This window comes from Choloepus didactylus, chromosome 18 (genome assembly GCF_015220235.1).
Source record: "Choloepus didactylus isolate mChoDid1 chromosome 18, mChoDid1.pri, whole genome shotgun sequence".
Classification (NCBI taxonomy): domain Eukaryota; kingdom Metazoa; phylum Chordata; class Mammalia; order Pilosa; family Megalonychidae; genus Choloepus; species Choloepus didactylus.
Window position 1 is genome coordinate 75,055,606 of NC_051324.1, and position 22,043 is coordinate 75,077,648.

Sequence of the window (22,043 nt, forward strand, 5' to 3'; positions counted from 1 at the left end):
CAGGCCACGTGGGCAGCCGAAGTGGAGCCGAGGGGTGCATGCATCTGTGGCTCCGTCGCCAGGTGGGTTCCAGGTGGCGGGGGAGGCAGTGACCTCGGCACGTTGAAGTCCCTCAGCGACTGTGCCTAACGAATGAGCTGGGTTAGAATTTCATTCTCTGGAGGGAGCTCAGGCCTCGTCTGCGGCTGGGGTGACGGGGCCGGCTGTGCTGCGCTCATGCTCTGCCCGCCGGGCACGGTGCTCGGCCCGGGGCCCCTCGGAAAGGCCCTGCGGGAGGAGGGCCTGCTGCATCTTGGGGTCTGCCGGGGTCTCTGGACCCCTTGGGGCTGGGGAGGGGCACCTCCCAAGGACCCTCTCGCCCCGGGCAGCGCCAGCCCAGAACCACAGGCTGACCGGTGGGGCTCGACCTTGGTGTCCCCCCACCTGCCTCATTTGGCAGCAGAACCTTCTCCACATGGACAGTTGCCCAGGGCCCAGGCAACCTGCCCCCACAGCCCCCACAGCCCCACAGCCCCCCCAGCCCCACCTGCCCCCACAGCCCCCACGGCCCCCACAAGGGTGGCAGAGGCTCCCAGAGACTCTTGCCTGGTGGCTGCATCGGGACGATGTGGGGCCCAGGCCCCTGGACTCGGTGTCAGTGTGACTTCCCAGCCCAGAGCCCCCGGCTGTGGCCCCGGACACCCTGGGGCGGTGGGTCGGGGGTGCTGAGGCCCCTTCCCTTGGGGCAGCTCTGGCCCATCTCAAGGCCCAGGCCTGAAAATGAGGCTGAGCTGCAAGGAGCCCCTGCACAGTCACTGTCGGGAGCCCCTGCTGGGCCCCCAAGCTGAGACCCCAGCCCCCCTCGGCTGGCCTGGCTCCTGGTCCTGTTCTGGGTGCCACCCTCCCTGTGCCCCGGGGTCCCCGGACCCTGACGGCCAGGAGCCAGGCTGCCCCGAGACGCAGCCCCTGCCCCACTCGCCTGCCTGCTCTGCCGTTTTCTGGGGAGCAGTGGCTCCTGTCTACCTGTCCCACAGAGCAAACTTGGGACATGGGGACATTTCCCCTCTGTGGTTTGGAGGGGTGCCCGGGGGCCGAGAGCCTGCATGAGACCCTCACCCGACCTCCTGGCCACCTGCCACTCCCCACTCGTGTTCCCGCCCAAGGGTGGGGGTGCACGAAGGCGGGGACCAGCCACCCGGGCACCCGGCTGGGCTGAGGCACCCCAGGAGGGTAGGGGGTCCAGGGCCTCCAGGTCCTGGGGTGACAGTGGGGTGAGGGGCAGGTCTGCGGGAGCCTCAGAAGGCAGGGATGAGGTGCAGAGGGGTGGGCTGCCCAGGGGTCCCGGCACACTGCAGGGAGGGCCCCGGGTTCCGGTTCGCTTGGCACCCGGGTCTGCTGGGAGTGGGATTTGGACGTTGGCTCCAGGTGCAGGTCCCCGAGCTCCGGGCTCTGCGGGGTCCCCCGCAGGGACATGGTCTTTGTCACACCCCGACATGGGCATTCGCGTCTGGCCCTGAGCCCTGGGCTCCCTGTCTCCTGGGCAGGTTGGGTGGGAGCGGGGCCCCTGGGCAAGCTCCGGCCGTCTCCCCCTTGCTCCGGGTCTCCCCCCGGGTGCTGCCTTCTTGGCAGCCCACCTCGGGGTCCCTGGGGGGAGGCGAGGGCAGGGCCCCCGCCCGGAGGTGCAGTCCGCAGCCCTGCTCATCGACTCCTGTTTCCCGTGTCCCCTCCTGTCGCTTTTCGCATGTCACCTCCCACCAAGCAGTCAGCACCTCTCGCCTGTTCCTTCCGACGCTTTCCGGGATTTTCTTCCTGCAAGCCCTGCTCGCTCCTGCTCGTGGCTCCGGTGCTCCCTGCTCCTCTGCCCTCCGGTGCCATCCCTTCTGCTTGGCGGGGTCCCTGGTCCCCAACCCCTGGGGCTCCGAGGCCGGTCCGAGCTGCTGCCTCACTGGGATAGCCGGGGGCGAGGAGGGCCGGGAGGGGACGGTGTGTCAGCGTAGGCCACCCCATCCTGCCTGGGCGCACCCCAAGACTGTCCGCCCCTCCCTGTTTCCTTCCTGCCACTTTTTCTCCTCTGCCCCCAATCATCCCCAGGGTTGAGCCCTCGGGTATGGGGCCAGCCCAGGCCCCACGCCTGGCGCAATGTCACACATGGCAGGGGACAGGGGCATGCTCGGCCCGTGGAGGCAAAGCTGGCTGCCACAGGGGGCTGTGCAGTGGCCGGGGGCTCCAGGGAAGGCCCCAGTGCTCCCCGGCCTCTCTCCAGGGCGCCTGCAGCCTGAGCCAGCCTGGCTGGGAGATGGGCCCTCCCGTCCCTTCTCGGGCCCAGGGAGCAGGAGCAGACTGGGGGGGACGTGCTGATGCGGAGAAGGCTCATCTGTCGCGTGCCCGGCCGCCAGGCCGTCCCTGCCCACCCCCATGGCTCTGCTCGGGCGTGACTACATGGACAAGCACCTCTCCCTGCTGGGCGCCAGGCTGGGCCTCTGGCCGGACCGGACAGGACCCAGGACACGCAGCCAGGCCTCGCCTGCGCCTTCCCTGGCGCCCGGCTCCACAGTGCCCACTGGGCCAGCCGCCCTTTTTCCTGCCTGGGTCCAGGTCTCAAGGGTCTGGGGTCCCTGGGTCGAGGGGTGGCTGCGGGAGGGCAGACGGCGGGGAGCTGGTGCCCTGGCTGGTGTGTGCTGCATGTTCCCGAGTGTCAGCGCTGGGCTCTGTGCCCCCCTTGCAGCCCACTTACTTCTAAATGGCGGGAAGGGGCACGCCTCCTGTCTGGCACTGAGCACCCTGCTTGCCTTCCCACAGCCCCCGCCTGCGTGCAGCCCCTGGATCATCCTGGGTGGGTGCCCGGGACAGGACCTGACAGAAAGGAGGCCGGCGGGCGTGGGGGGCCCTCCTGCCCGGGGGCTGAGTCAGCCCTGTGGGGAGCACCGGCTGCCCTACCCGAGGGCTAACTTTACCGTCAGTAAGAACCAGCCCCGTATCCGCTGTCCCTTGTCTTTATTGGCGCTGGCTGTCAGTGGCCGGCCCGTCCCCGCCATCGCTGCCTCTGAGCTTTTCCCACATCTCCTGGGTCGAGTGGCCCAGCGGCCACTTCGTTGTCCTGTTATGGCCCGAGACCCACTGCCTGTGGCCCACGGTGGCATCTCGGGGCTCTTGGGGCCAGCCTGGGGCCTCGTGGGTCGTGTGCACATGGTTCTGGGGTGCCCTCCGCTCCGCTCATAGCTTCGCCCTCTTGGCCTCCCCTCCAGGCCTCCCTGCACCCCACAGTGGTTCCAGACCCTTCTGCCCCCTTCTCTCCCACCCCTCGCCCTCTGCCTCTGCTCCTCTGCCACTCCAGCTCCCTTCTGTTGTCCAGAACCTTTCAGGGGGCCCGGGGACGGCAACTGGAATCCAGGCCAGGCCCTTCGCCCACCCGGACAGGAGGCTTGGCGCTGAGCCGCCGGGCTGGGGAGGGGCCGACTCCCAGGCCAGCAGGAAGGCGGGGGTGTTCCGTGCGGGCTTGAGGCCAGGGCACCCCGTTCCCTCTCCTGGGGCTCCCTCCCGTGCCTCCAAGGGGGGTGGGTGGAACCAGTGGCCTGGCCAGTGAGGAGACGAGTCTGGGGGAGGCAGGACCCCAGGGGCAGCTTCTCCGGAGGGTGATGCAGCCCGTGGGACCCCAAGGCCTGGGGATCGAGCCTGCCATGTGCACACCCACAGCCCGGGTGTGCACGTAGGGCCACACATACCAGAGACGCGTGTGTGCACTGACAGCCTGTGGGCGTGCTCATTGCCACACACACACCCAGGACACACTTAGACACTCACGCACCTGCACGGACACGTGGTCCCTCCTCTGCCCCCTTGCACACTTGCAAATGCCACGTGCACAGCACATGCACAGCACGTGTGCACACGCACAGCAATGCCTGGGCTGCTGGTGGGCCCAGCCCCATGGGCCATTCAGTGCCCAGCTGCAGGCTGCCAGGGATCACACTCCACGTGCACACCCAGGGGTGGGTTCTGCGGGTGGCAAGGGGGTGTGGTGCCTGAGGCAGCTGCTGGTCTCCCATAGGGCCTGGACCTCGCCCTCTGGACGAGGCCCCCGTAGCGTCCCCCCTCCCCCCACTCTCGTTCTGGAATGGGGGGAGCATGGGCAGGTCCTGCAGGTGTGTGCTCGCTCTCCCCGCTCCCTCGGGCCTGGCCTGCTGCAGGGGGCCAGGGGGTTTGCCCCCCCACTGTGGCCAGGCCCCCGTCGCTCCATCCCCTCCGTAGCTCCTGGTCACCTCTCGGGAGACCAAAGGGATGGCCCACGGCCAGGCCCCCCAAGCCCCGCTCTGCAGGCGGGGGATTGGGGCAGGAAGTGGGGGAGCCCCGTGGGAAGCGGGGCGTGTGAGCATGTATGAGTGCAGCTGGGGCCTGGTGCCAGCAGCCCGTCAGCTGGGCTTCCGGAAAGAGCGGGAGCCGAGAGCCAGGCCGGGGCCGGCGTCCCAGGAGGCACCGCCAGCCCGTCTCAATGAGGCCTTTTTTTTAACAGCCCGTTTCGCAGTTTCCAGGAGAGGAGGTGTCGGTTCCGTGGCTCCCTTCACTCAAAACAGACGCCTGCTCCCCACAGCCCCGCGCTCTGCTCGGCTCCCAGCTCCTGCTCCCCGACTGTGGGGCCCCTCCCGGCCCCTCCTGCTCGCTGCCCCTGCCGGCTTCCCTGTACCCCTGGCCCCCCGCCACCAGCCTGGTGGGAGGGAGGGAAGCTGGGGGAGACTCAGGGTGACTGCTGGGCACAGAGAGAGTGGACCCGGCCTTGGGCCTGCACCAGGGGCATGCGGGAGGCGTGGGGGGGTCTAGGTGGTCCCTGGACCCTGAGCTCCCCGCGGCCCCCGCTCCGAGCAGCCTCAGCACACCTCAGGAACGCCCAGCACCTGTCCCCGTCTTAGCCGCACAGGTGTGGCAGACAGGTCGGCAGGAGAGAGGCCTGTCCCCCGACTGCGCTGCTGTGTCCCGTCGAGCCCACTGACGCTTGCCGTGTGCCACCCGGTTGCACTAGCATCTTGGGGGGTCTGGGGATTCCAGCCCAGCTCCTTCGAGCTGCTCTCAGCCCCCGTCTCTGGGTGGCCCCGGGTGGCCGAGAGGGAAGTGGCTGCTGTAGCCGGGCCCAGGGGTGGCCGTCTCCTGGTCAGACTGGCGAGGCCACGGGGCCACGGGGCAGCCCTCCCAGGGACGGGGCCCCGGGCGGCGGGGGTCAGCCAGCCCTCTGGGCACCCTGGTTTCTGGAGCGGTTTTCTCAGCCAGCCTGGCGCCCGGGCCGGCCCCTTGTGGTGTACCAGGCAGAGCTGGGGCGGTTGGAACTGGGGCTGGAGCCCTGGGTCCTGGGGGGCATGGGGGTTTGCAGCATGTAAGGGGGCTGTGGGGGGCCGATGGCACAGTGCAGGGTGCCCTGCCCAGGGGTCTCCATGAGCCCTCACTCGGCTTTCGGGTCCTTCTCCCAGGAAAATCCTCATCCTGGTTGTTGGCGAACTGGGGGAGAGGGCCGGGGGTGGTCGTCATGGCATGGTGGAGTGTCCTGGGGGTGCTGGAAGGAGCCAGGGCAGCCTGGGAGTGGACGGACCACCCTCAAACCCAGCCGGGTCCTCGGCCCTGCAGCCTTGGGCTCCCTCCTCTGTCCCCCCAGCTGGCCGCCCAGGAAGGGTAGAGGTCCACGAGGGGTCGAGGTGTGGGGGGGTTGCCGCTGACGCTGGTGGCAGGAGTGGGGCTCCCACCGGCCGAGCCCCAGGGCCGTTCGCTGCAGCGCTTCGTTGGCGAGGACCTTGCCGAGAGGAGGGGAGTCCTCGGCCAGTTCCCGGCCTGACCTGGCCCCGGCCCAGCCGCTCTCGGCTCCCAGGCCGCACAGGCCCCGGCTGGCGGCAGGGGGCCAGGGGTGGCGGCCAGGTCTGCCCACGGCTCTGCAGGCCGGGCACGGCGCCACGGGACCGACTTGGAGGCGGAGGTGACAGTTAGGAGCGGGGATGCTCTGTTCCGGGGCTTTCCCAGGCAGCTCAGGAGCAGGGGGCACTGGAGGGGCTCGGGGCCAGCGGCCCCTTCTCCACACCTGCCACTGTGCCAGGGTGTCCTGCCCGCCCTGAGTGCCTGCCTGCCGGGGCCTGAGGGACCCCGGGCTGCTCCCAGGTTCCTACCCAAGCCCAGGGCACTGGGGAGGAAGAGCCTTCAGCACGGGGGGCACCAGGGGGTGGGCGGGGGCCTCTTCTCCGCCGGCCCCAGCAGTGCATATTCATGACGCACTGGCCGCTCGGGGAGGGTTGAGAGACCCCAGGAGGGCACGCATGGAAGGGATGTTGGGATGTGAAATGGGGGTGCAGGGGGCCACCCTGTACCCCGTGTGTCAGGAGAGGGGGCGTGTGTGCTGGAAAACGCCTAATGCTGACGATGGCATTGGGGCCACAGGCTCCTGCTTCCTTCCATGTTGTGCTTTACTGCTCGAGCTTTCTAATGAAGATTAAAGATGTAACGTGTGTTACGAGAACACAGCAACCCAGATCTGTTTCCAGTGTGACGGGGAAAAGGGGGTGGGGACCCCCAGATGGGAGGCCCGGGGCGGACCCCGGCGGTGGACGTGGGCCTGCGCAGGGGACCTGCGGGCAGAATGGGCCCGGGTTGGCCAGCGGGAGCCCGACTCCTGCCTGTCCTGTGGGAAACCTTCGGGGACCATGGGCGGCTGAGGGGCTGCCCCCGTGCCTCGGTTTCCCTGGGCCCGTGGGCCTGGGTGGGGGTGCTGCCCGGTGTGTCCCCAGCCCACCCCTGGCCTGCGTGGGAGAGCCCAAGGTGCGGAGTTCTCAGGCCCGGCTCCCAGAGAAGCCCTTTACCCAGACCCGCCTTTTGGACACGGCTCCTTCCCACCACCCCGGGCGGCCCCTGCGGGCCCGGGGCGGGCGGGACTTCCCTGGGAGGCCGGGGGCGGCCGGGCGGGCAGCAGGAAGCGGTCATCCCACAGGCATGCTCCCGGAGGGACGCGCGGCCCTTCCCAGCCCCGAGTCCCGCCCGGCTCCGGCTGGCGGCGGCCCAGGCCCGTGGGCTCCCGGCCCGGGAAGTCCCTGCCCCCGGCACCTGCCCCCACCCCAGCCCCGGGCGGCCGCCAGCGGGGACCCCGGACCCCGAGGCGTGAGGCCCGCCCATCCCTGGTCCCTGTGCCTCGCTCACACCTGCCGGAGCGGGGAGGAAGCCACCTTCCGTGGCCCCCGCGCTCCCCGGGGCAGTCCCCGTCCCCGCCCCGCTGAGTCACCCCCGTCTGGGAAGCTCCCAGGGCCCAGCCGGGCTGGATGAGGCATTGCACACTCAGATCCCCCTGCCTCCCGGCCAGGGACGCAGCTGCCCTGACTCACCCCAGGCCGGGCCTGCACCCCCGGGCACCTGGAGCCCCCTGCCCTGGCCCCTGCCCCCAGCCTCGCACAGCCCTCAGCCCGGGGCCCGCGGCAGGCAGCGAGCCCCGACTCCCCACTCCCAGCTCCGGACGGTCACAGGCCAGGCTCACTGCCCATGGAGGGGGCGATGAGGTGCTGGGGGCCTCAGGGCTGGGGGCAGAGCTGGGCCGAGCAGACCACACAGCGGGCAGCGGGGCCTTGTGCAGAGAGACCTGTGTGTGTGTGTGTGTGTGTGTGTGTGTGCACACGCGTGCCTGTACGTATGTGTGTGTGCAGGCCTCTGCATACGTGTGCGTGTGTGTCTGCGTGCATATCCTGCATGGACGGGCTCCGGGGGGGGCTCGGTCCAGCCTTGGCCACTGCACTGACGGGCTGGGGTTGGTGGCTGGGGAGGTGGCTGCAGCGCCGGGCAGTGCAGGTGTCCGGGGAGACTGCTGACTGCACCTGCGGGGCCTGGGAAACACCGGGGCGCCTCTACCCCGGCAGGGAGGTGGGTGGTTGTTGGCAGCTCCCGGCCAGCCCAGGCCAGGGCACAGCCTTAGGGGCCCTGCCAGCGTCTTCAGGGCAGACGGGCACAGTTACGGCCCCAGCCCCCTTTCCCTGCCTCCTCTCTCCCATGCGTCTCAGTCCCCTCCGCTCACCTGACAACAGGGCGCCCCGGGCCGACAGGTCGGTCAGTTGGACCCGGGATGCACTGCCTCGATGATGAAGACAGCACCCTGGAGAAGGACCAGGCCTTCCCGTGTGCCGGGCGGGCGGTGACTGCGGGGCTCGCGGAGGAGGGCTGGGGCGCTGCCCTGCTGACCCTGGTGTTGCACCTTGGCCACTTCGGGGAGATGGGGCCAGAGCAGGCCTGGGAGAATCGGGATGCTCTGCCCCCAAGGAGAGGGTGACGACGGTGGGGAAGGGAACAGAGATGGTGGTGATGATGGAGATGGTGTCGGTGGTGGAGGTGGAGGTGACGTGGGGAGAAAGGTGCCCCTTCTGGGGGCTCCCGCACTCGCAGGGGAGAGCAGGGAGACTCCGGGCCCTGAGGGGCCTGCTTGGGGCCCGAGGGTGGCCCATGGAGAGGGGCTTCCGGGCGGGGGTGACCCCCGCCGCACCACGGAGCTGCCGCCTGACGCTGCCCTGCCCTGTGTCCACAGCCAGCGGCCGCCTGATGGGAAGTTCTCCGGCCTCGTGCTTCATGGGCAGCTTCCTCGCCGGCGGCCTGGGCTCGGGAGCCTCCGCGCACCCCAGCGGCCCCGCGCCGGCCCCCTCTGAGCCGGCCTACCGCGGCTCCCACCCCACCACCTCCCAGCTCTGGTTCTCCCACTCCCACGAAGGTGAGTCGGGGCCGCAGGTGCCGGGCTGCCCACCTGCCTGGCGTGCCCGCCGAGGGGCTGGCCGTTGGCTGGAAACGGGTGGGCCCTGGTGGGCAGCCGTCCTGGCCAGATGTGGGCAGCAGCTGGGTGGAGGGAGGAAGGGGTGGGGCTGGGAAGGTTCCAGGGGGCAAGGAAATGTGGTGCACAGCTGGGCCTGCCCTCCCGGGCTGGAGGCGTGGGCTCCAGATGTGTCGGCCGGGAGGGTGGGCGGGGGGAGCTGTCAGCAGGCCAGCTGTTACCCGGGGGCCCAGCCCAGGACAGGGCCCCCCCAAGACCCCTGAAGCCCCCTGGGGCACCGCCCTGGGCTCAGGCGAGGCACCCCTGGGAAAATGGGTCCATCTCTTGGTGTTTTGGCTTTTCAGGCCCCAGGAAGACCCCTGGGCTCCTCCCGCCTGTGCCTTCCCCAGGGTGGGTGCCCCACTGTCTCCGCACAGTCCCTTGGCGTTGAGACCCAGTCCCAGTCCCACCCATGCGGGCCCACGGCCTGGAAAGGGTTAAGCCCTTGCTGGCCTGGCACGCGGAGCGGTAATTGCAGTTGGCAGCGGGCACAGAGGGCTCTCCGTGCCTGGCACCGGCGCGGCCGTAATTCAATGACTGCCGCGCGGCAGGCACCGAGTTCACAGCACGGCCCCACGGCCCGCCCGCCGCGTTCCAGGCGGGAGCTTAGCGCCTGCAGAGCCGCTCTTTGTGCGGCAGGAAAGGGGCTGCGTTCCAGGCGGGACAGGTGACGCGTGAGGGGCGGTTGTTCAGTAACTGGGCCCCGAGTGCGGGGCGGGGACGCCCACATGGGCGCGAGAAGGAGCCGCCCGCTGCCCGTCGGGGGAGAGGACCCCGGCCGGTCCCAGGACCTCGGCCCGGCCTCACCCGCACCCCGTGTCCCGCCCTCACAGCAGCGGTGAGGGCCCCCCAGTGCCCCCCAGGTCTCCGGGTACCACTTGCCCCCTCCACGCCTCCCAGCCCTTTCGCCCCCCGGGGGTCCCCGGGCCCTGCAGGAGCAGGTGGCTCCCAGGGCGGCTGCGGGAGGACGGGGGCGGCTGGGGGGCCGTGGGGGGGCCAGGCAGCAGCCCCTGCAACCACCTCAACAGAAATAACGGCCGCTGTGCCGCCCGGGCTGCGCTGCAGGTGCGTGGGGTGCACCCGGCCTGGCTGACTCGGTTTCCCCTTGTTGCAACTATGGCTTTCCCAGGAGGCACGTTTCCCCCTTTCCCTCTGACCCACCCTTGGGGTCCCCACTGGCAAGGAGGGCAGTTTGTGGGCAGAGCCACCTGCCTTGGGGCCCAGGGAGAGGGTGCCCCGCCCCTGGGGGCCGCTGTGGAGGGTGGGATGGGAGGCAGCCCTCAGTGTCCTCAACGGCCCCCAGCCACCCACTTCCCCTTGTGCCAACAGCTGCTGTGGTGGAGGGGCTGGCACCCCCCTCAGCCCTCCGCCCCCTCGGTTGGCTCGGTCCTCCCTGGGAGCCCTAGTGGGGCAGGAGGCAGCCAGGGCTGTGGGGGCACCCATCGTTCTGGCTGGGGCCTGTGCCCGCCTCTCCACTCTCGCTGTGCTACCCGCTGCTCCTGGGGTGGCCTGGGCAGTTACGGGGTTCAGGGCCCACATGGCCCTGGCTGTGTCCCCCCAAGGCTGTGCCTGGTGCAGCCCTGAGGGCCAGCGGTCATCTGCCCAGCCAGCCCACACGTGCAGGGGTGACAGAGGGAGGTGAATGGCACCTGTCCTCAGAGCCCCCAGCCCAGCTGGGAGTACAGGGTGGGCAGCTAGGCCCACCCGAGGCTGGGGTGGGCATCGGGGGGCGGCACGGAGGCTAGCCTGGGGGGCAGCTCCCTGGGTGGGGTGCCAGCTGGTGCCCGTCACCGTGGTCACACGCTCTGTGCATACAGCGACATCTCAGCCCCTTCAAGCCCCGTGCCTCAGTTTACCCACTCTCTTCTCCCCTCCCGGCCGGCTGGGGGCTCCCCGGGCCCCCACCCTCCGGCCCAGCGCTGCGTGGTGCCGGCTGCCTTGCTGGGAGGGGAGCGGAAGTGCTCGGGGCCGGCGGGCGGGTGGGGCAGGGGCCGGTGGCAGCGGCTCCTGGCAGGCAGCCCTGGCAGCCCGCCTGGCTGCTCGTTTGACTGGGTGCCAGCTGGCTCCCTGCGTGCCGGGGCCTTTTCCTCTGCCGTGTGCGTTCAGGAGAAGAGGGCAAGGCGGGCGGGGGGCACGCGACACGGCCGGAGAGTGGGGGCCGCAGGCCTGGTGGGCTGCCTGGGCGGTCTGCGTGGGGGCCGGGGAGTTGCCTGGGACATCTGGGCTGCAGCAGAGCCTCGGTGCAGCCCCCAGGCCCCCCAAGACGAGGGGTCCTGCCAGCGGCTGCACCTCTGGGGTCTGGGGCGGGGGTGGGCGGCGGAAATGGCCCTGGCCCCGGCCCCGGATGAGCCGAGGGTGTCTGGCGGCCTGTCCGGGGCGGGGCGCGGCCCAGCTGGTCCCATTGTCGGGCTGGTGGGTCCCCCTCTCCTCGGCCCACCCCCCACTGCCGGCCGGACCACCCAGTGGGCCGATGAAAGGCGATTCTGTTCCTCGGGGGCTGGGGCGCTGTGCTCTCTGCTGCCGGCTGCCGTGGTCTCTTGTGCCACCTGGAGGGAGCTGTGGGCGGCACCGGTGTCCAGGCCCACAGTGGCCGGCTGGCGGCCACCCTCTGCCCGCCCCGGCCCTCTGAGCTCCAGCGTCCTCTGTGTCCTGCCAGCTGACCCTTGTCCCCTCCAGGGGCTTCTGGAGAGGCGGGACCCCGGGGCATCTGTGAGGGACAGACGTCCCCCCAGCAGCCGCCTGCCCCCGCGTGACCCTCAGGGGCCTCCGGACTCCTCCAGCTCTGTCCTGGGACCGTCTGGAAGGAGGCTCCCCCCACCTCACCTTTGTGGGGGCTCCCTGCCCTGGGTCCCTGTCAGCTCCTCCTCCCTCTCTGAGCCTCAGTTTCCTCAGTGGTCAGCAGGGTCTCTTTACACACCCCCCACAGATGCCTGAGACCCCCCCAGTGCTCCCACCCCTCCTGTGCCATGGGGTACCGGAGGAGAAGCCCCCAGGATCCGCCTCCACCTTCCTGCCACCCCCAGGCCTGGGGGAGGGTCTGGGTCAGCAGGGACGAGCTGGGGAGGGGGCATGGGGAGGCAGGGCGAGGGGCTTCAGCTTCTGGGACCCCGATACAGAGGTCAGGGCTCCCTAGGACAGCCCCCCCCACCCCAGCCAGCTTCACCATAACCGGAGGGAGGGGGCTTCAGACGTGCCTCGGCCCTCCCACAGCCCCCTTGGCACCCCTTGCCCCTGAATTCTCCCTGGGCTGCCCCCCCACCGGGTCCCAGCCCCCTCCCCCCATCAGGGTCCTGTGCTCTGCTCTCTTCCCATTTTGCCTCCCTGGGGAGACCCTTCCTGACCCGCCCTGCCCCCCACACCAGCCCCAGCATCTCCTCACGGCCTGAACCCCAACTGGCCGTGACTGGAGCCTCTGTCCTTGGAGAAGGCCGTCTCCACTGGTCAGGGGCAGCTGAGTGTGGGGCTGTCCTAACGGCCGTGGTGCCCAGCCTGGCCCCTCACAGAGGCACCCACAGCCGCTATGGGGGACGTGGGGGGCAGGGGCAGCCTCAGCGGGGCTCACTGCCTGTCGCCGCGCTGTGCCGGCCCCACGGCAGCTCCGAACGATGCTCTGGTCAGTGCTGCTCACAGAGGAGAAACTGAGGCTCTGGGGCCTTAAGAAACTGCCTCACCCATCCTGCCCTCAGGGCGGGGCCCGGGGGAGCCAGGAGAGGGGGACCCCTGAGAAGGGGCCCCCAGCAGACGGTCGGGGACATGGTGTGGCAGCAGCTCACGAGCCCTGCGTCCTTCCAGGCCCCACCCCCAGCCCCAGGACCCCTGGGAAAGGCCCCTGCCGAGCCCTGCATCTGGGTTTCTGGCTGCCAAGGCCGCACTCCCCACTGTGGCAGGTGCCGGGAGCCTCGGGATTCTCTGGGGCCCCCTGGATCTGGCGGGGGAGGGGGGCTGCTGCTTTCGGCCTGGGGACAGAGAGAGCCCTCCGTGGGTGTGGCCCAAGACCTGCCCCCGGGCCCCAGACCCCAACCGGGCAGGGATAAGGCGAGCCTGCCATGGCGCCCCCCCCCCCCCAGGCTGCTGTGCTCCCCGAGCCCCAGTGAGCACCAGGGCTGTGGCTCTAGGCAGTTGAGGCTACTGGGGGGGGTGCCCACTCCCGCCCAGGGCCTCATGCCCCAACCAGTGCCCCGGGGAGGGGTGGTCAGTCCTGGGTGTTGGACGCTGAGGGGGTCTGGCCCTGGCTCAAGGGGCCTGAGGCTGAGAAGCAGGGCTGGTTGGCATGGAAGCCGCGGAGGGGCTGCTGCACTTCAGACACTAAAGCAGGGCTAGCAGGGCCCGGCACGCCTGCCGCCACCACCCGCCCTGTGCCCAGGGAAGACCTCGCTGGCCGATGACCACACTCCGTGCTGCAGAGGGGTGCAGCCTCAGAGTCTTTCTTAACTCAGCGCTCTGGGTGGTGATGATCATGGGTGGACTGGAGCATTGCAGCTGAAGCCCATTGACCAAAAAACCCCGTTGCTGGAAAGAACCAGGCTTAAGCTCATGTCTGGGGCTGGCCACGGGGCGGTCTCTCAAAGGGGCGGAGGAGCCCATCGGCGGCTCAAGAGCCAGCTGGGGGTCCAGGCCCAGTGGGGTCCTAGGAGGGCTCAGCGAGGGGGTCCTTGTGGCTGGAGTAAGGGTGGGGGCAGGCAAAGCTGGCAGGAGACGGGCTCCTTCGGGGGGCTTTCTGTGCCACTGCCAAGCCCAGCAGGGCAGCCTGACCCAGGGACGGCTTCTGGCCGGAAAGATGGCACTTGAGCTCAGCCAGGTGCCTCGAGCCCACGCGGCACGGATGCCAGGCCCCGCCGGCTTCCCTGAGCCATGGTAGGGAGTGGTGGGAAGCAGTTTGCAGCTCAACTGTGGGGAGAAGAACCTTCCAGCAATTCAAGCCGTGGCATCGGTGTGGGTTGTCTCCCAGGGAGGGGTCGCCATGGCCACTCTGCCATTTGCTGAGCTGGTGGGCGGGCGTGTGGGGCAGGAGGCCTTGCCTTCCCGGGTGTGGGGGCTGCTGGCTGGGAGCTGCTCCTGGGCGGCTGGCTGCTCAGGCCCTGCTCCCCGGAGGTCTGGCCGTCCATGCTGGACAAGTGAGGGCCCCAGGGTTCCCTGCTGAGAGGCCCAAGCGGCCTGGACCCCACCACGGGGGCAGGCCCTGGAAGGGCACATGGGGTCGCTGACAAGGTGGGGCAGGGGTGGCTGAGGTGAGCCTGCCAGGAGAGGCTGGGACATGAGCCCACCCCTGGGCCTTCGTGGGCCCCCTGGGGTCCCTGTTCTTCCCAGGCTGAGAGAGGCTTTCAGCTGGGCCCAGACCACCTGGTGCCCACCCCTTCTCCAGGGCTAGCCCGGGGTGGGCAGGGGCGCCTTGGCAGCACGGCCCCTGGGAGCCCCATGAGGCCCCGTGACCTCCCCAGCCCTCCTGCTCCGGGCAGCCCCCCGCGAGGCCTTGGCTGTCTGCTCTCCCTCCCCACCCAGCACCCCTGGCCTTCCCGGACCCCAGCAAGGGCCCAGGGATACTGGGGAGGGCCGAGTGGGTGGGCGCCTTGCCTTGTGCTGACACCAGGCCCCCCCACCAGCCCTTTCCCTCAGCCCTGCAGGTGTGGTGGGGCCCCCAGCTCCCCGTCTTCTGCGGCGGGGGTGTGGGTGGGCTGGGCTGTCCTCCAAGGGACCCTGCGCCCCCACCAGGGCCCTTCCCCAGCCCCGGGCCCTGCCCATGGCCTTGGGAGGGGGGCTTTTTGCCTGGGCCTCAGATGTGTTGCGGGAGCCATGTCCTCACCCCGTGAGCATCTGGGGACGGCCGGGGTCCGGGGCCTCGTCCCGGGTCCGAGCACCTGCCGGCCAAGCCCCCTCAGCCCCGGGCCCAGGGCGTCTGCAGCCGCCGGCCTGCTGCCCGAGCCCCCCAGCCAGCGGATTCTTCTCACCCTGCTGCGGAACCCCACCCCACCCCACCCCGGAACGCTGGCCTCGCCCCGGCCCAGCCTGCCGGCCCTGGCGTCTGGGCCCAGACCAGCTGCTCTGATTCATAAAAATCCGTTTTATTTTCCTCTTCAATTCGGGGAGTGAAGTGCCCGATGGGAGAAAGGGGGCTTTTCTTGCTGGGCGGGGGTCCCTGCTCCCCCCGTCTCCCTCAGCCCCCAGCTTTCCTCGCTCCCTTCCCGTCTCCCCGTCCCTGGCACTTTTTGCCGCCCACCTCTTCTTCCTCCTCCTCTCCAGCCCCAGCTGCCCGTCTTCCCCGGGGTCTCAGGTCTGGGCCAAGGGCAGGCCAGAGGTGGGCGGGCGGCCGGCTGCCTTGGGGCTTGGGACCGCCGGTGGGTTTCTGGCTCCCTCCACCCCTGCCCCTGCTCCTGGGTACACGCGGTCCCAGGGCTGCCGCCACAGAGGCCCACTGAGCTCGCTCCCCCCAGGAAGCGGATGGTGGGGTCCTGGAGGGCCGGGCCTGGAAACGAGCATCTGGGAAAGGAATTTGCAGGCCAGAGTTTACCAAGACGAGGCCTTCACCTGCGGCAGTTACGGAGGGAGCGTGTGGCTTACCCAGGGCCCCTCCCAGGCCGCCCCCAGCCCCTCTCGACCTTTGTCACGTTCCTCCGGGGGCCGAGGTCAGCCTGGCCAGCGCCCGTCCTCACCCTGGGGGACAGGGCCCGAGCGTGAGGGCACCCCCCAAGTCCCCGGGCGGCCAGGGCTGTGAGTGGGGAGTGGGGCAGCATCCTCGGAGTGGTGCAGCCAAGGAGGAGTGTCCCACACGGCCACCGGGCCAGAGACGTCCCTGCAAGGCTGAGTGCTGCTGGGAGGACCCTGGCCCAGCCCTGCCCTGGGGACCCCCAGCCCCCTAACCGACAGCAGCGTCAGAGTCAGACGAGGAGCAGCCTGACACCCAGCGGGTCTGAGTGGGATGAGAGCCTGGTCCCCACCCCCGTCCACGGCGGCTGCCCTCTCTTTGCTGGGCCTGGGGTGTGGGAAGCCCCCGTCTGGGCTCCCAGATGCCTCCCTGGGTGGGCCTGGCTCAGGCTCCGACATCGGGAGAGTCTCCTGGCCTGTCGGGTCCTTTCTGTCCTGGGCTGGAGTCACGGGGGAGCAGAGAAGACAGCCCGGGCGCCCCCTGGCTGCCTGGGGGGGACGAGGGGTCAGGCCGTGGGGGGCTGATGTGACCTGGCTCAGGGTCCCTGGGGAGGGTCTGGGGACCCCGCAGGGAATTCTGTAGTGGGTGACGCTGCAGCTCCTGGGGCCCAGATCAGAGTGCAGAGGGGGCCGCTGGGGGTGGCTGGGGGTCTCAGCGTCGGGTGGAGATGCCTGGGACCCCAAGAGCAGTCTCCAGCCCCCAAAAGCCACCCTGCACGGGCTGCCCTGGCCCCAGAGTGGGGGCCATCCCCAGCCACATCTGGCCCTGGAGCCCACCAGCAGGATGTCCCCGAGGCCCCACCTCCCGCCCTGGGGTCCTCTGTCCGCCGCACCCCCAAGACACTTCTCTGGAGCCCCGTTCCTGGCCCTGTTGCACGTTCCCCCGAGGCTGAGCCGCTGGGAGGGTCTCCAGGTGCCTTGCCCCCTTGGAGGGCATAAGCTGAGGCCGAGCGCCAGGGTGTGCGAGGGATGATTTCCCACCGGCGGGCATGGGGGCTGGGAGTCGCCTGGACAGCCAGTCGCCCTGTTTTTGCAGCTCCGGGGTACCCCAGGTTTTCGGGGAGTCTGGCGTCCACTTTCCTACCCATGAGCCACTTGGATCACCATGGAAACAGCAATGTTCTCTACGGGCAGCACCGCTTCTATGGAACCCAAAAAGGCAAGTCCGGTGGGGCCTGGCGGGGGGCGCAGGGGGCCCTGCAGGGGGGCTGGGGCAGGGCCGAGTCCGGGGCTCGCATGGGGGGTGGCCGGCCTGGGGAGCCCTGGCCAAGGCAGGGGCTGGGGGAGAGGGTGCATCTGCTTCTCAGGCCCCGGGAGATTTAAAACTGGGTCCCGGGAGCTCTGCCAAGTGGAAGGTTAAGTGCCGGGGTGCAGGAATCACCCCCAGACACCCCCGTCTCCCCAGCCCTCTGCTGCCCGGGTGGAAGCATTTTAAAATAATCCAGCCCCAGGGGTGGCCAGGTGCCCCCTCCCCAGTGCCTGGCCAGGCCTGCTGCCCCCAGCAGTTCTCAGGAGGCGGCCCCCGGGTGGGGGTCAAAAGGCCTGCACCCCCTTTCAGACACGTTTGCTGGGTGGTCCCATCATCTGGCCTGGGCTGCACGAGGGCCCCGCAAACCCCCGCTCATCCTGAGGCCAAACTATGCCTCTGGAGGCAGGGGGGTGGCTGGAGCAGAGACGAGCCCCAGTGGACAGAGGAGGGGTTCTCACCCCAGTGGCAGGTGGTGTTGGGGGCGTCCTGGGAGAGGGGTCTCCGAGCCGGGTCTTTGCTGGCAAGAAGACAGGAGCCACTGGGGCGGGACGTGGTGGGACGTGGCTGGGACTCGGCCTGGGGTGGGGGCGTCTCATTTGCCTCTGAGAAAGGCCCCCTGGGGTGGTGCGAGGAGCACCGGGCAGGGAGACCCCCAAGGAACTTGGTTGGTGACCAGAGTTCCAGAGGAGACCCCCGGTTTGGGGTCCTACGGGAGCTGAGGGTCGGGACCAGGCGGCCCCCGCTCCAGGCCTGGGCTGCAGGAGGGGGCATGTGGGGGAGAAGCCGTGCAGGGAGAGGGGTGCACTGAGCTTCAGTGCAGAGGGTCGGGGCACCTGGGGGAGGTGGGGTCGGGGCCACAGCGGGTGTGGGCGGCCGAGGATGGGGAGAGGACAGCTGCAGCCTCAGGAGCCCTGGGGGACCCCAGGAGCCACATCATTTAAGCCCAGGCTTGGCACCGTGGCAGAGGCACCCACTAAGCACCCCTCAGGAGATCATGGTTGAGCAGGAGGGTCCCAGAGGGGTCTCGGGGAAGAAGGGGACCCAGCAAGCCTGGGCCCTGGAGGCAGCCATGTGGGTGACTGGGGGCCCTCCCCACCCTCACCCCTGCTGTCCCCCAGCCAGCCCCTTCTCCCCACTGGCTGCAGACTGCAGCCCCCTAGGGTCCCTGGCCCCTCCTGTTCCTTTGGGCCTGGGAGAGCCCCCCGTGGCCTTGCCCAGGACCTGCTCAGGAGGCCCGGAAAGCTCCGCCACCTTCCCCAGGTGCCCCACCTGCCCGGCAGCTTATTCAGCACAGGGGGCTTGGGGCCTCCTGGGGTCCTGAAGGGCTGCCTTCCGGGGGTGCAGGCCAGGTGCCCCGATGACAGCCCCCAGGCCACAGGCAGGAACAACCCCCCTGCCCCCCCCCCCAGCAGCCCCAGAGTGCACAGCTGCTCTGACAGCGTTTGTCAGGGCCGGGCAGATGGCTGGTCCCCGCCTGGGAAAGCGGGGTGCCCGGGGGCGCTGGGCGGCTCCCAGCGTTCACCATATCGTGGCTGAACCTCATCCAAAAGCGTTACCTGGTTTTGGAAACAGCTTATTGGGGTTTGCTCCGGCTGCCCCTTCCCACTCCCCTTTCTCCTTGTCTTCAGTTAGCAGCAAACCGACCAGGAAGTCACAGGGCTGAGGACGGTTTTACAAGTTCCAGATGTGTCTTATGTCCCAGCCCCCGGTTGAGGGGTTCCTGTCCATGGGCAGCACCCTGCTCCCTGGGCGCCCCTGCTGGTTGGGTCCCCGGAGGCGAGGGGTCTGGCCCCAGTTGGGGACATGCAGGGTCCCCAGGACTGGCCAGAAAGCTGCCCAGGGTGCACGGAGCAGACCCCCCTCTGGGGTCAGCAGTGACAGACCCTGAGACCCCCACTGCCTGCCAGCTGAGTGGCCCGGGGGCTGCTGGGCCCTGGGCTGGATGGAGCCACTTGAGTGGTGACCCCCCAGGGCCCATCTTCCTTCCTCTCTGTCACCCCAGCCTGCAGAACCAGGCCTCAGGGGCAGAAGGGTTGAGGGCAGCGGGGCCTCCCCAGGCATACCCAGGAGGGGTGGTCTGGGTCTCCCCTCTCTCCACCCCAGCCCCCCTTCCCCTCTGCAGAGGGTCCCAGCACCCCCGTGAGGCCAGGAAAGGCTGGGCACGAGTGTGGCCTGCCCATCTCACTGTTCATGGCCGCTGCTGTCACCGTGACCTGGGGCGTTGCTGAGGGTCCATGGAGAGCTGTGTGGGGACCACCAGGCTTAGCTGGCCACGTCTCCTCCGGGGCCACAGCGTCCTTCGTTTTGCTCTTCTTTTAAAAAAAACAAAGAGGGAAATTTTATTTGTCAGAACCGTTATAGGTTTCCAGAGTTCTGCAGTCTGCTCCCTGCGCTCAGTGCCCCGTGTGGGGCCCGCTTGTGGCCCGCGGTGAGCTGTGCCGCCCCGTGGGTCCCTCATGCCGGCTCTGCTCGGCCCAGTCCCGGCATGTGCGGTTCTCTGGGGTTTGACGCGGCGAAGGACGGGCGCCAAGTCACAGGCCTGCCACGAGGGTCCCATGGGATGGCCCCAGCCCCGCTCCCTCCTGCCCCAGGCCCCTTCCTCTCCATCCTCTCCCGTTTCCAGAGCGTCCTGTAGTTGGCATCAGGCAACATGCCATCTCTTCAGCCTGGCTTTTTCCCCTTGGAAGGAGCATCCTTAGTTTTTCAGGGTTCAGGTTCCTGGTTGTGACGCCCCTTGCAGTGGTGTGGGGTGGGGGAAATGAACCTGTTTCCCTGACCCAGCCTCCACCCCCTGGAGGCCCTGCCCGCCTGCCCCCCTCTGCTGACCGTCAGCGGGCACCATGCCCAGCAGGGGCTAAGGCAGGGCAGGCACAGCCCTCTGCCGGGCTCCTGGGGGCAGCGACCTGGGGTCGGGGAGCACCCCGCAGGCAGCCTCCTGTTGACGTCTGCTTTCTTGGCACACAGATAACTTCTACCTGCGCAACCTGCCCCCGCAGCCCACGCTCCTGCCCGCCAACCACAGCTTCCCCGGCGTGGCCCGGGCCGCCCCCAGCCACGCCCTGGGCTCCTGCAGCCACGACCGGGGCGAGGTGGGCTCCCTGCGGAAGGGCCCCAAGGACTCCGACCACTTCCTCGCGGGCGCAGAGCTGGGCAGGGAGAAGGCCGGCAAGGTCGCGGCGGCCAAGGAGCAGCTGGCAACGGAGGGCGGCCTCAAGGAGCGGCAGAGGCTGGGGCTGCCCCTGCCGGCCGACGGGTCCTGCAGGGAGGCGGCCGCCGCGCCCCGTGGGGCCTACGAGGGCCGCGCCAAGCACCTGGCCTCCTGCCTCCTCAGTGGCAGGGCACCCGGCGGTGACGTGGGCAAGGCCCCGCTGGCCAGCTGTGCGGGTGGCCTGCTGGGGCAGCCCGGACGCTGCGCCAAGGAGACAGCGTGCCCCCCGGAGCCCGGGCCAGCCTTCGGAGAGAGCCTGGAGCGGCGGCAGGTGCTGCCCCACACAGCGTCCTACCCCGGGTCCACCGGCCCGGCCCCGGCCCTCGGCTCCACCGCCGGCGCCATCCCGTGCGTGCCGCTGCCCCCGGGCCCCGACGGGCTGTGCCTGCTGCAGGACAGGGGCTCCCGGGAGCCGAAGGCCAGTGGGGCCACCTTCGTGCCTTCCGTGGGGCACCTGGCCGACAAGAGCCGGCCCTTCTCGGCGGCCGAGGCCTGTGCCGTGGCAGGGGAGGGCAAGGACCGGCACCTGGAGGCGGCCCCCGAGCACTCCGCGCCCTACGGCGTCACCTACGCCCAGCTGAAGGCCGAGGGCAAGGGCTTCGAGGCGGCCCTCAACCCCAGGCTGAAGGGCCTGGGGTATCTCAGCAGCGGGGGCCCCGAGGCCGCCTTCCCCGGACTCCCCAAAGGTGGGCTGGACAAGGGCGGCTACTTGGAGCTGCCCTCGCAGGACTGTGCCCGGCCGAGCCTCCAGGAGCCGCCGAGCGGGCGGGGCGGCCAGGCGTGCTGTGCCCCCGACAGAGCTGCCGGCAAGGACGGCGCTGCGGGGGCCCCCGGGGCACAGAGAGTGGCCCGCGTCCGGCACCAGCAGCACCCGTTGGCCCCTGAGGGGGAGCCGGGGGGCGGCACTGAGGCAAAGCGCAAGCTCCTCGAGCTGGGGCCTCTGGGCTACGGCGGGCCACCCCTGGCCCCGTGGAGCGTCCCGGCTGGCCAGGGTGCCCCCGGGGCCATGGGCGACGAGCTCAAGGGTGGCGCCTATCTGGACCCGTTCGGCGGCAGCCTGCCGCAGGCCACCCTGCTGTCCCAGGAGCTGCCCGCCCCGCCGGACGAGGTCTCCGCCATGAAGAAGCTGCTCAAGTACGGCGGCCCCGCCCTGGTCGCCGGCCAGCGGGCCCCTTTCGTGGGCCTGGACAGCCTCAAGGCCAGCTGCGTCCAGCAGGAAGCCAAGTTCCCAGCCCCCAAGGCCCGGGCCAGGCGCTGGGCGAGGTGACGAGGCTGACTTGTGCACGGAGCCGCGAGCACAGATGCCCCGCACGGCGATGGGGAGGTGCGGCAGCCGCCTGTGGGCATTGCTGTGCCCTGGCTCGGCAGAAGGACACCGGGAACCGGCACGAGGCGGCCTACGCGCTGGCTTCTGGGCGCCAGGGGCGGGGGGGCCCTGCCTTTAAAGAGGTGAGGGGGTGCACGGGCGGGGCTCCTGGGCTCTCTCCTCCCACCTGCCCTCGCAGCCCCGGGAGACCCCTCTGTCGTCAGCCCCCTGGTCTGCCGTAGTCTTGCTTGCTGCAGGCCCCTGGGTGCCCCTTCTCCCTCCACCCACCCCTGCAGCTGGTAACGGCCCCCCTCCATGCACGCACTGGACCCCGAAGCTGAGGAGGACAGGGCCCGCCTTTGTGACGACCGTCTGGGGCTCACCAGCCGCGAGCTGCTGCTCCAGTAAGAACCGGGGGTGCAGGGCTGGTCCCCCCACCCCAGCCCGGGTGTGGTGGAGCCAGGCCACAGTGACGGCCAGAAGAGCAGGTCCTAAGGACCTCAGAGCCCACCAACAGTTTCTGCCCTGTGGGCGGGGGTCTCTCCAACTGCCACACCCCCTTTGACGGGGCCGTTGCTGGGGACGGGGGCCTCTGCGCTGCGTCTGCTCCCCCCACACCCTCAGCCCGCCTCCGCTCCGGGGTCCAGGCCGTGGGAGGGGAGCCGGGCGAGTGTGGTGGCCTGAGCCCCCCAGTTTTGCAGGGACGGCAAGGACCTGGTGGAGTTTGCCCGGATGCACCCCTCGAGCGGCTGCCCCGGGGACCTGGCGCCCCACCTCGTGATCACCGGCAGCTCCTCCCTGCAGGGCGGGGACCCGGCCCCCCACCCCCACCCCGCACACCCCCCTGGCTGCCCCGCAC

General features: G+C 70.1%; 1 protein-coding gene across 1 annotated transcript in view; it reads left to right on the forward strand.

Moving 5' to 3' along the window:
• Positions 1 to 22,043, forward strand: part of BAHCC1 (BAH domain and coiled-coil containing 1) — a 55,091-nt gene that overhangs the window by 14,692 nt on the left and 18,356 nt on the right. Inside the window, 3 exon segments of the mRNA XM_037808715.1 lie at positions 8,507 to 8,686; positions 16,458 to 16,580; positions 19,635 to 20,485. Of these exon segments, the coding sequence (XP_037664643.1) occupies positions 8,507 to 8,686; positions 16,458 to 16,580; positions 19,635 to 20,485 (1,154 nt within the window).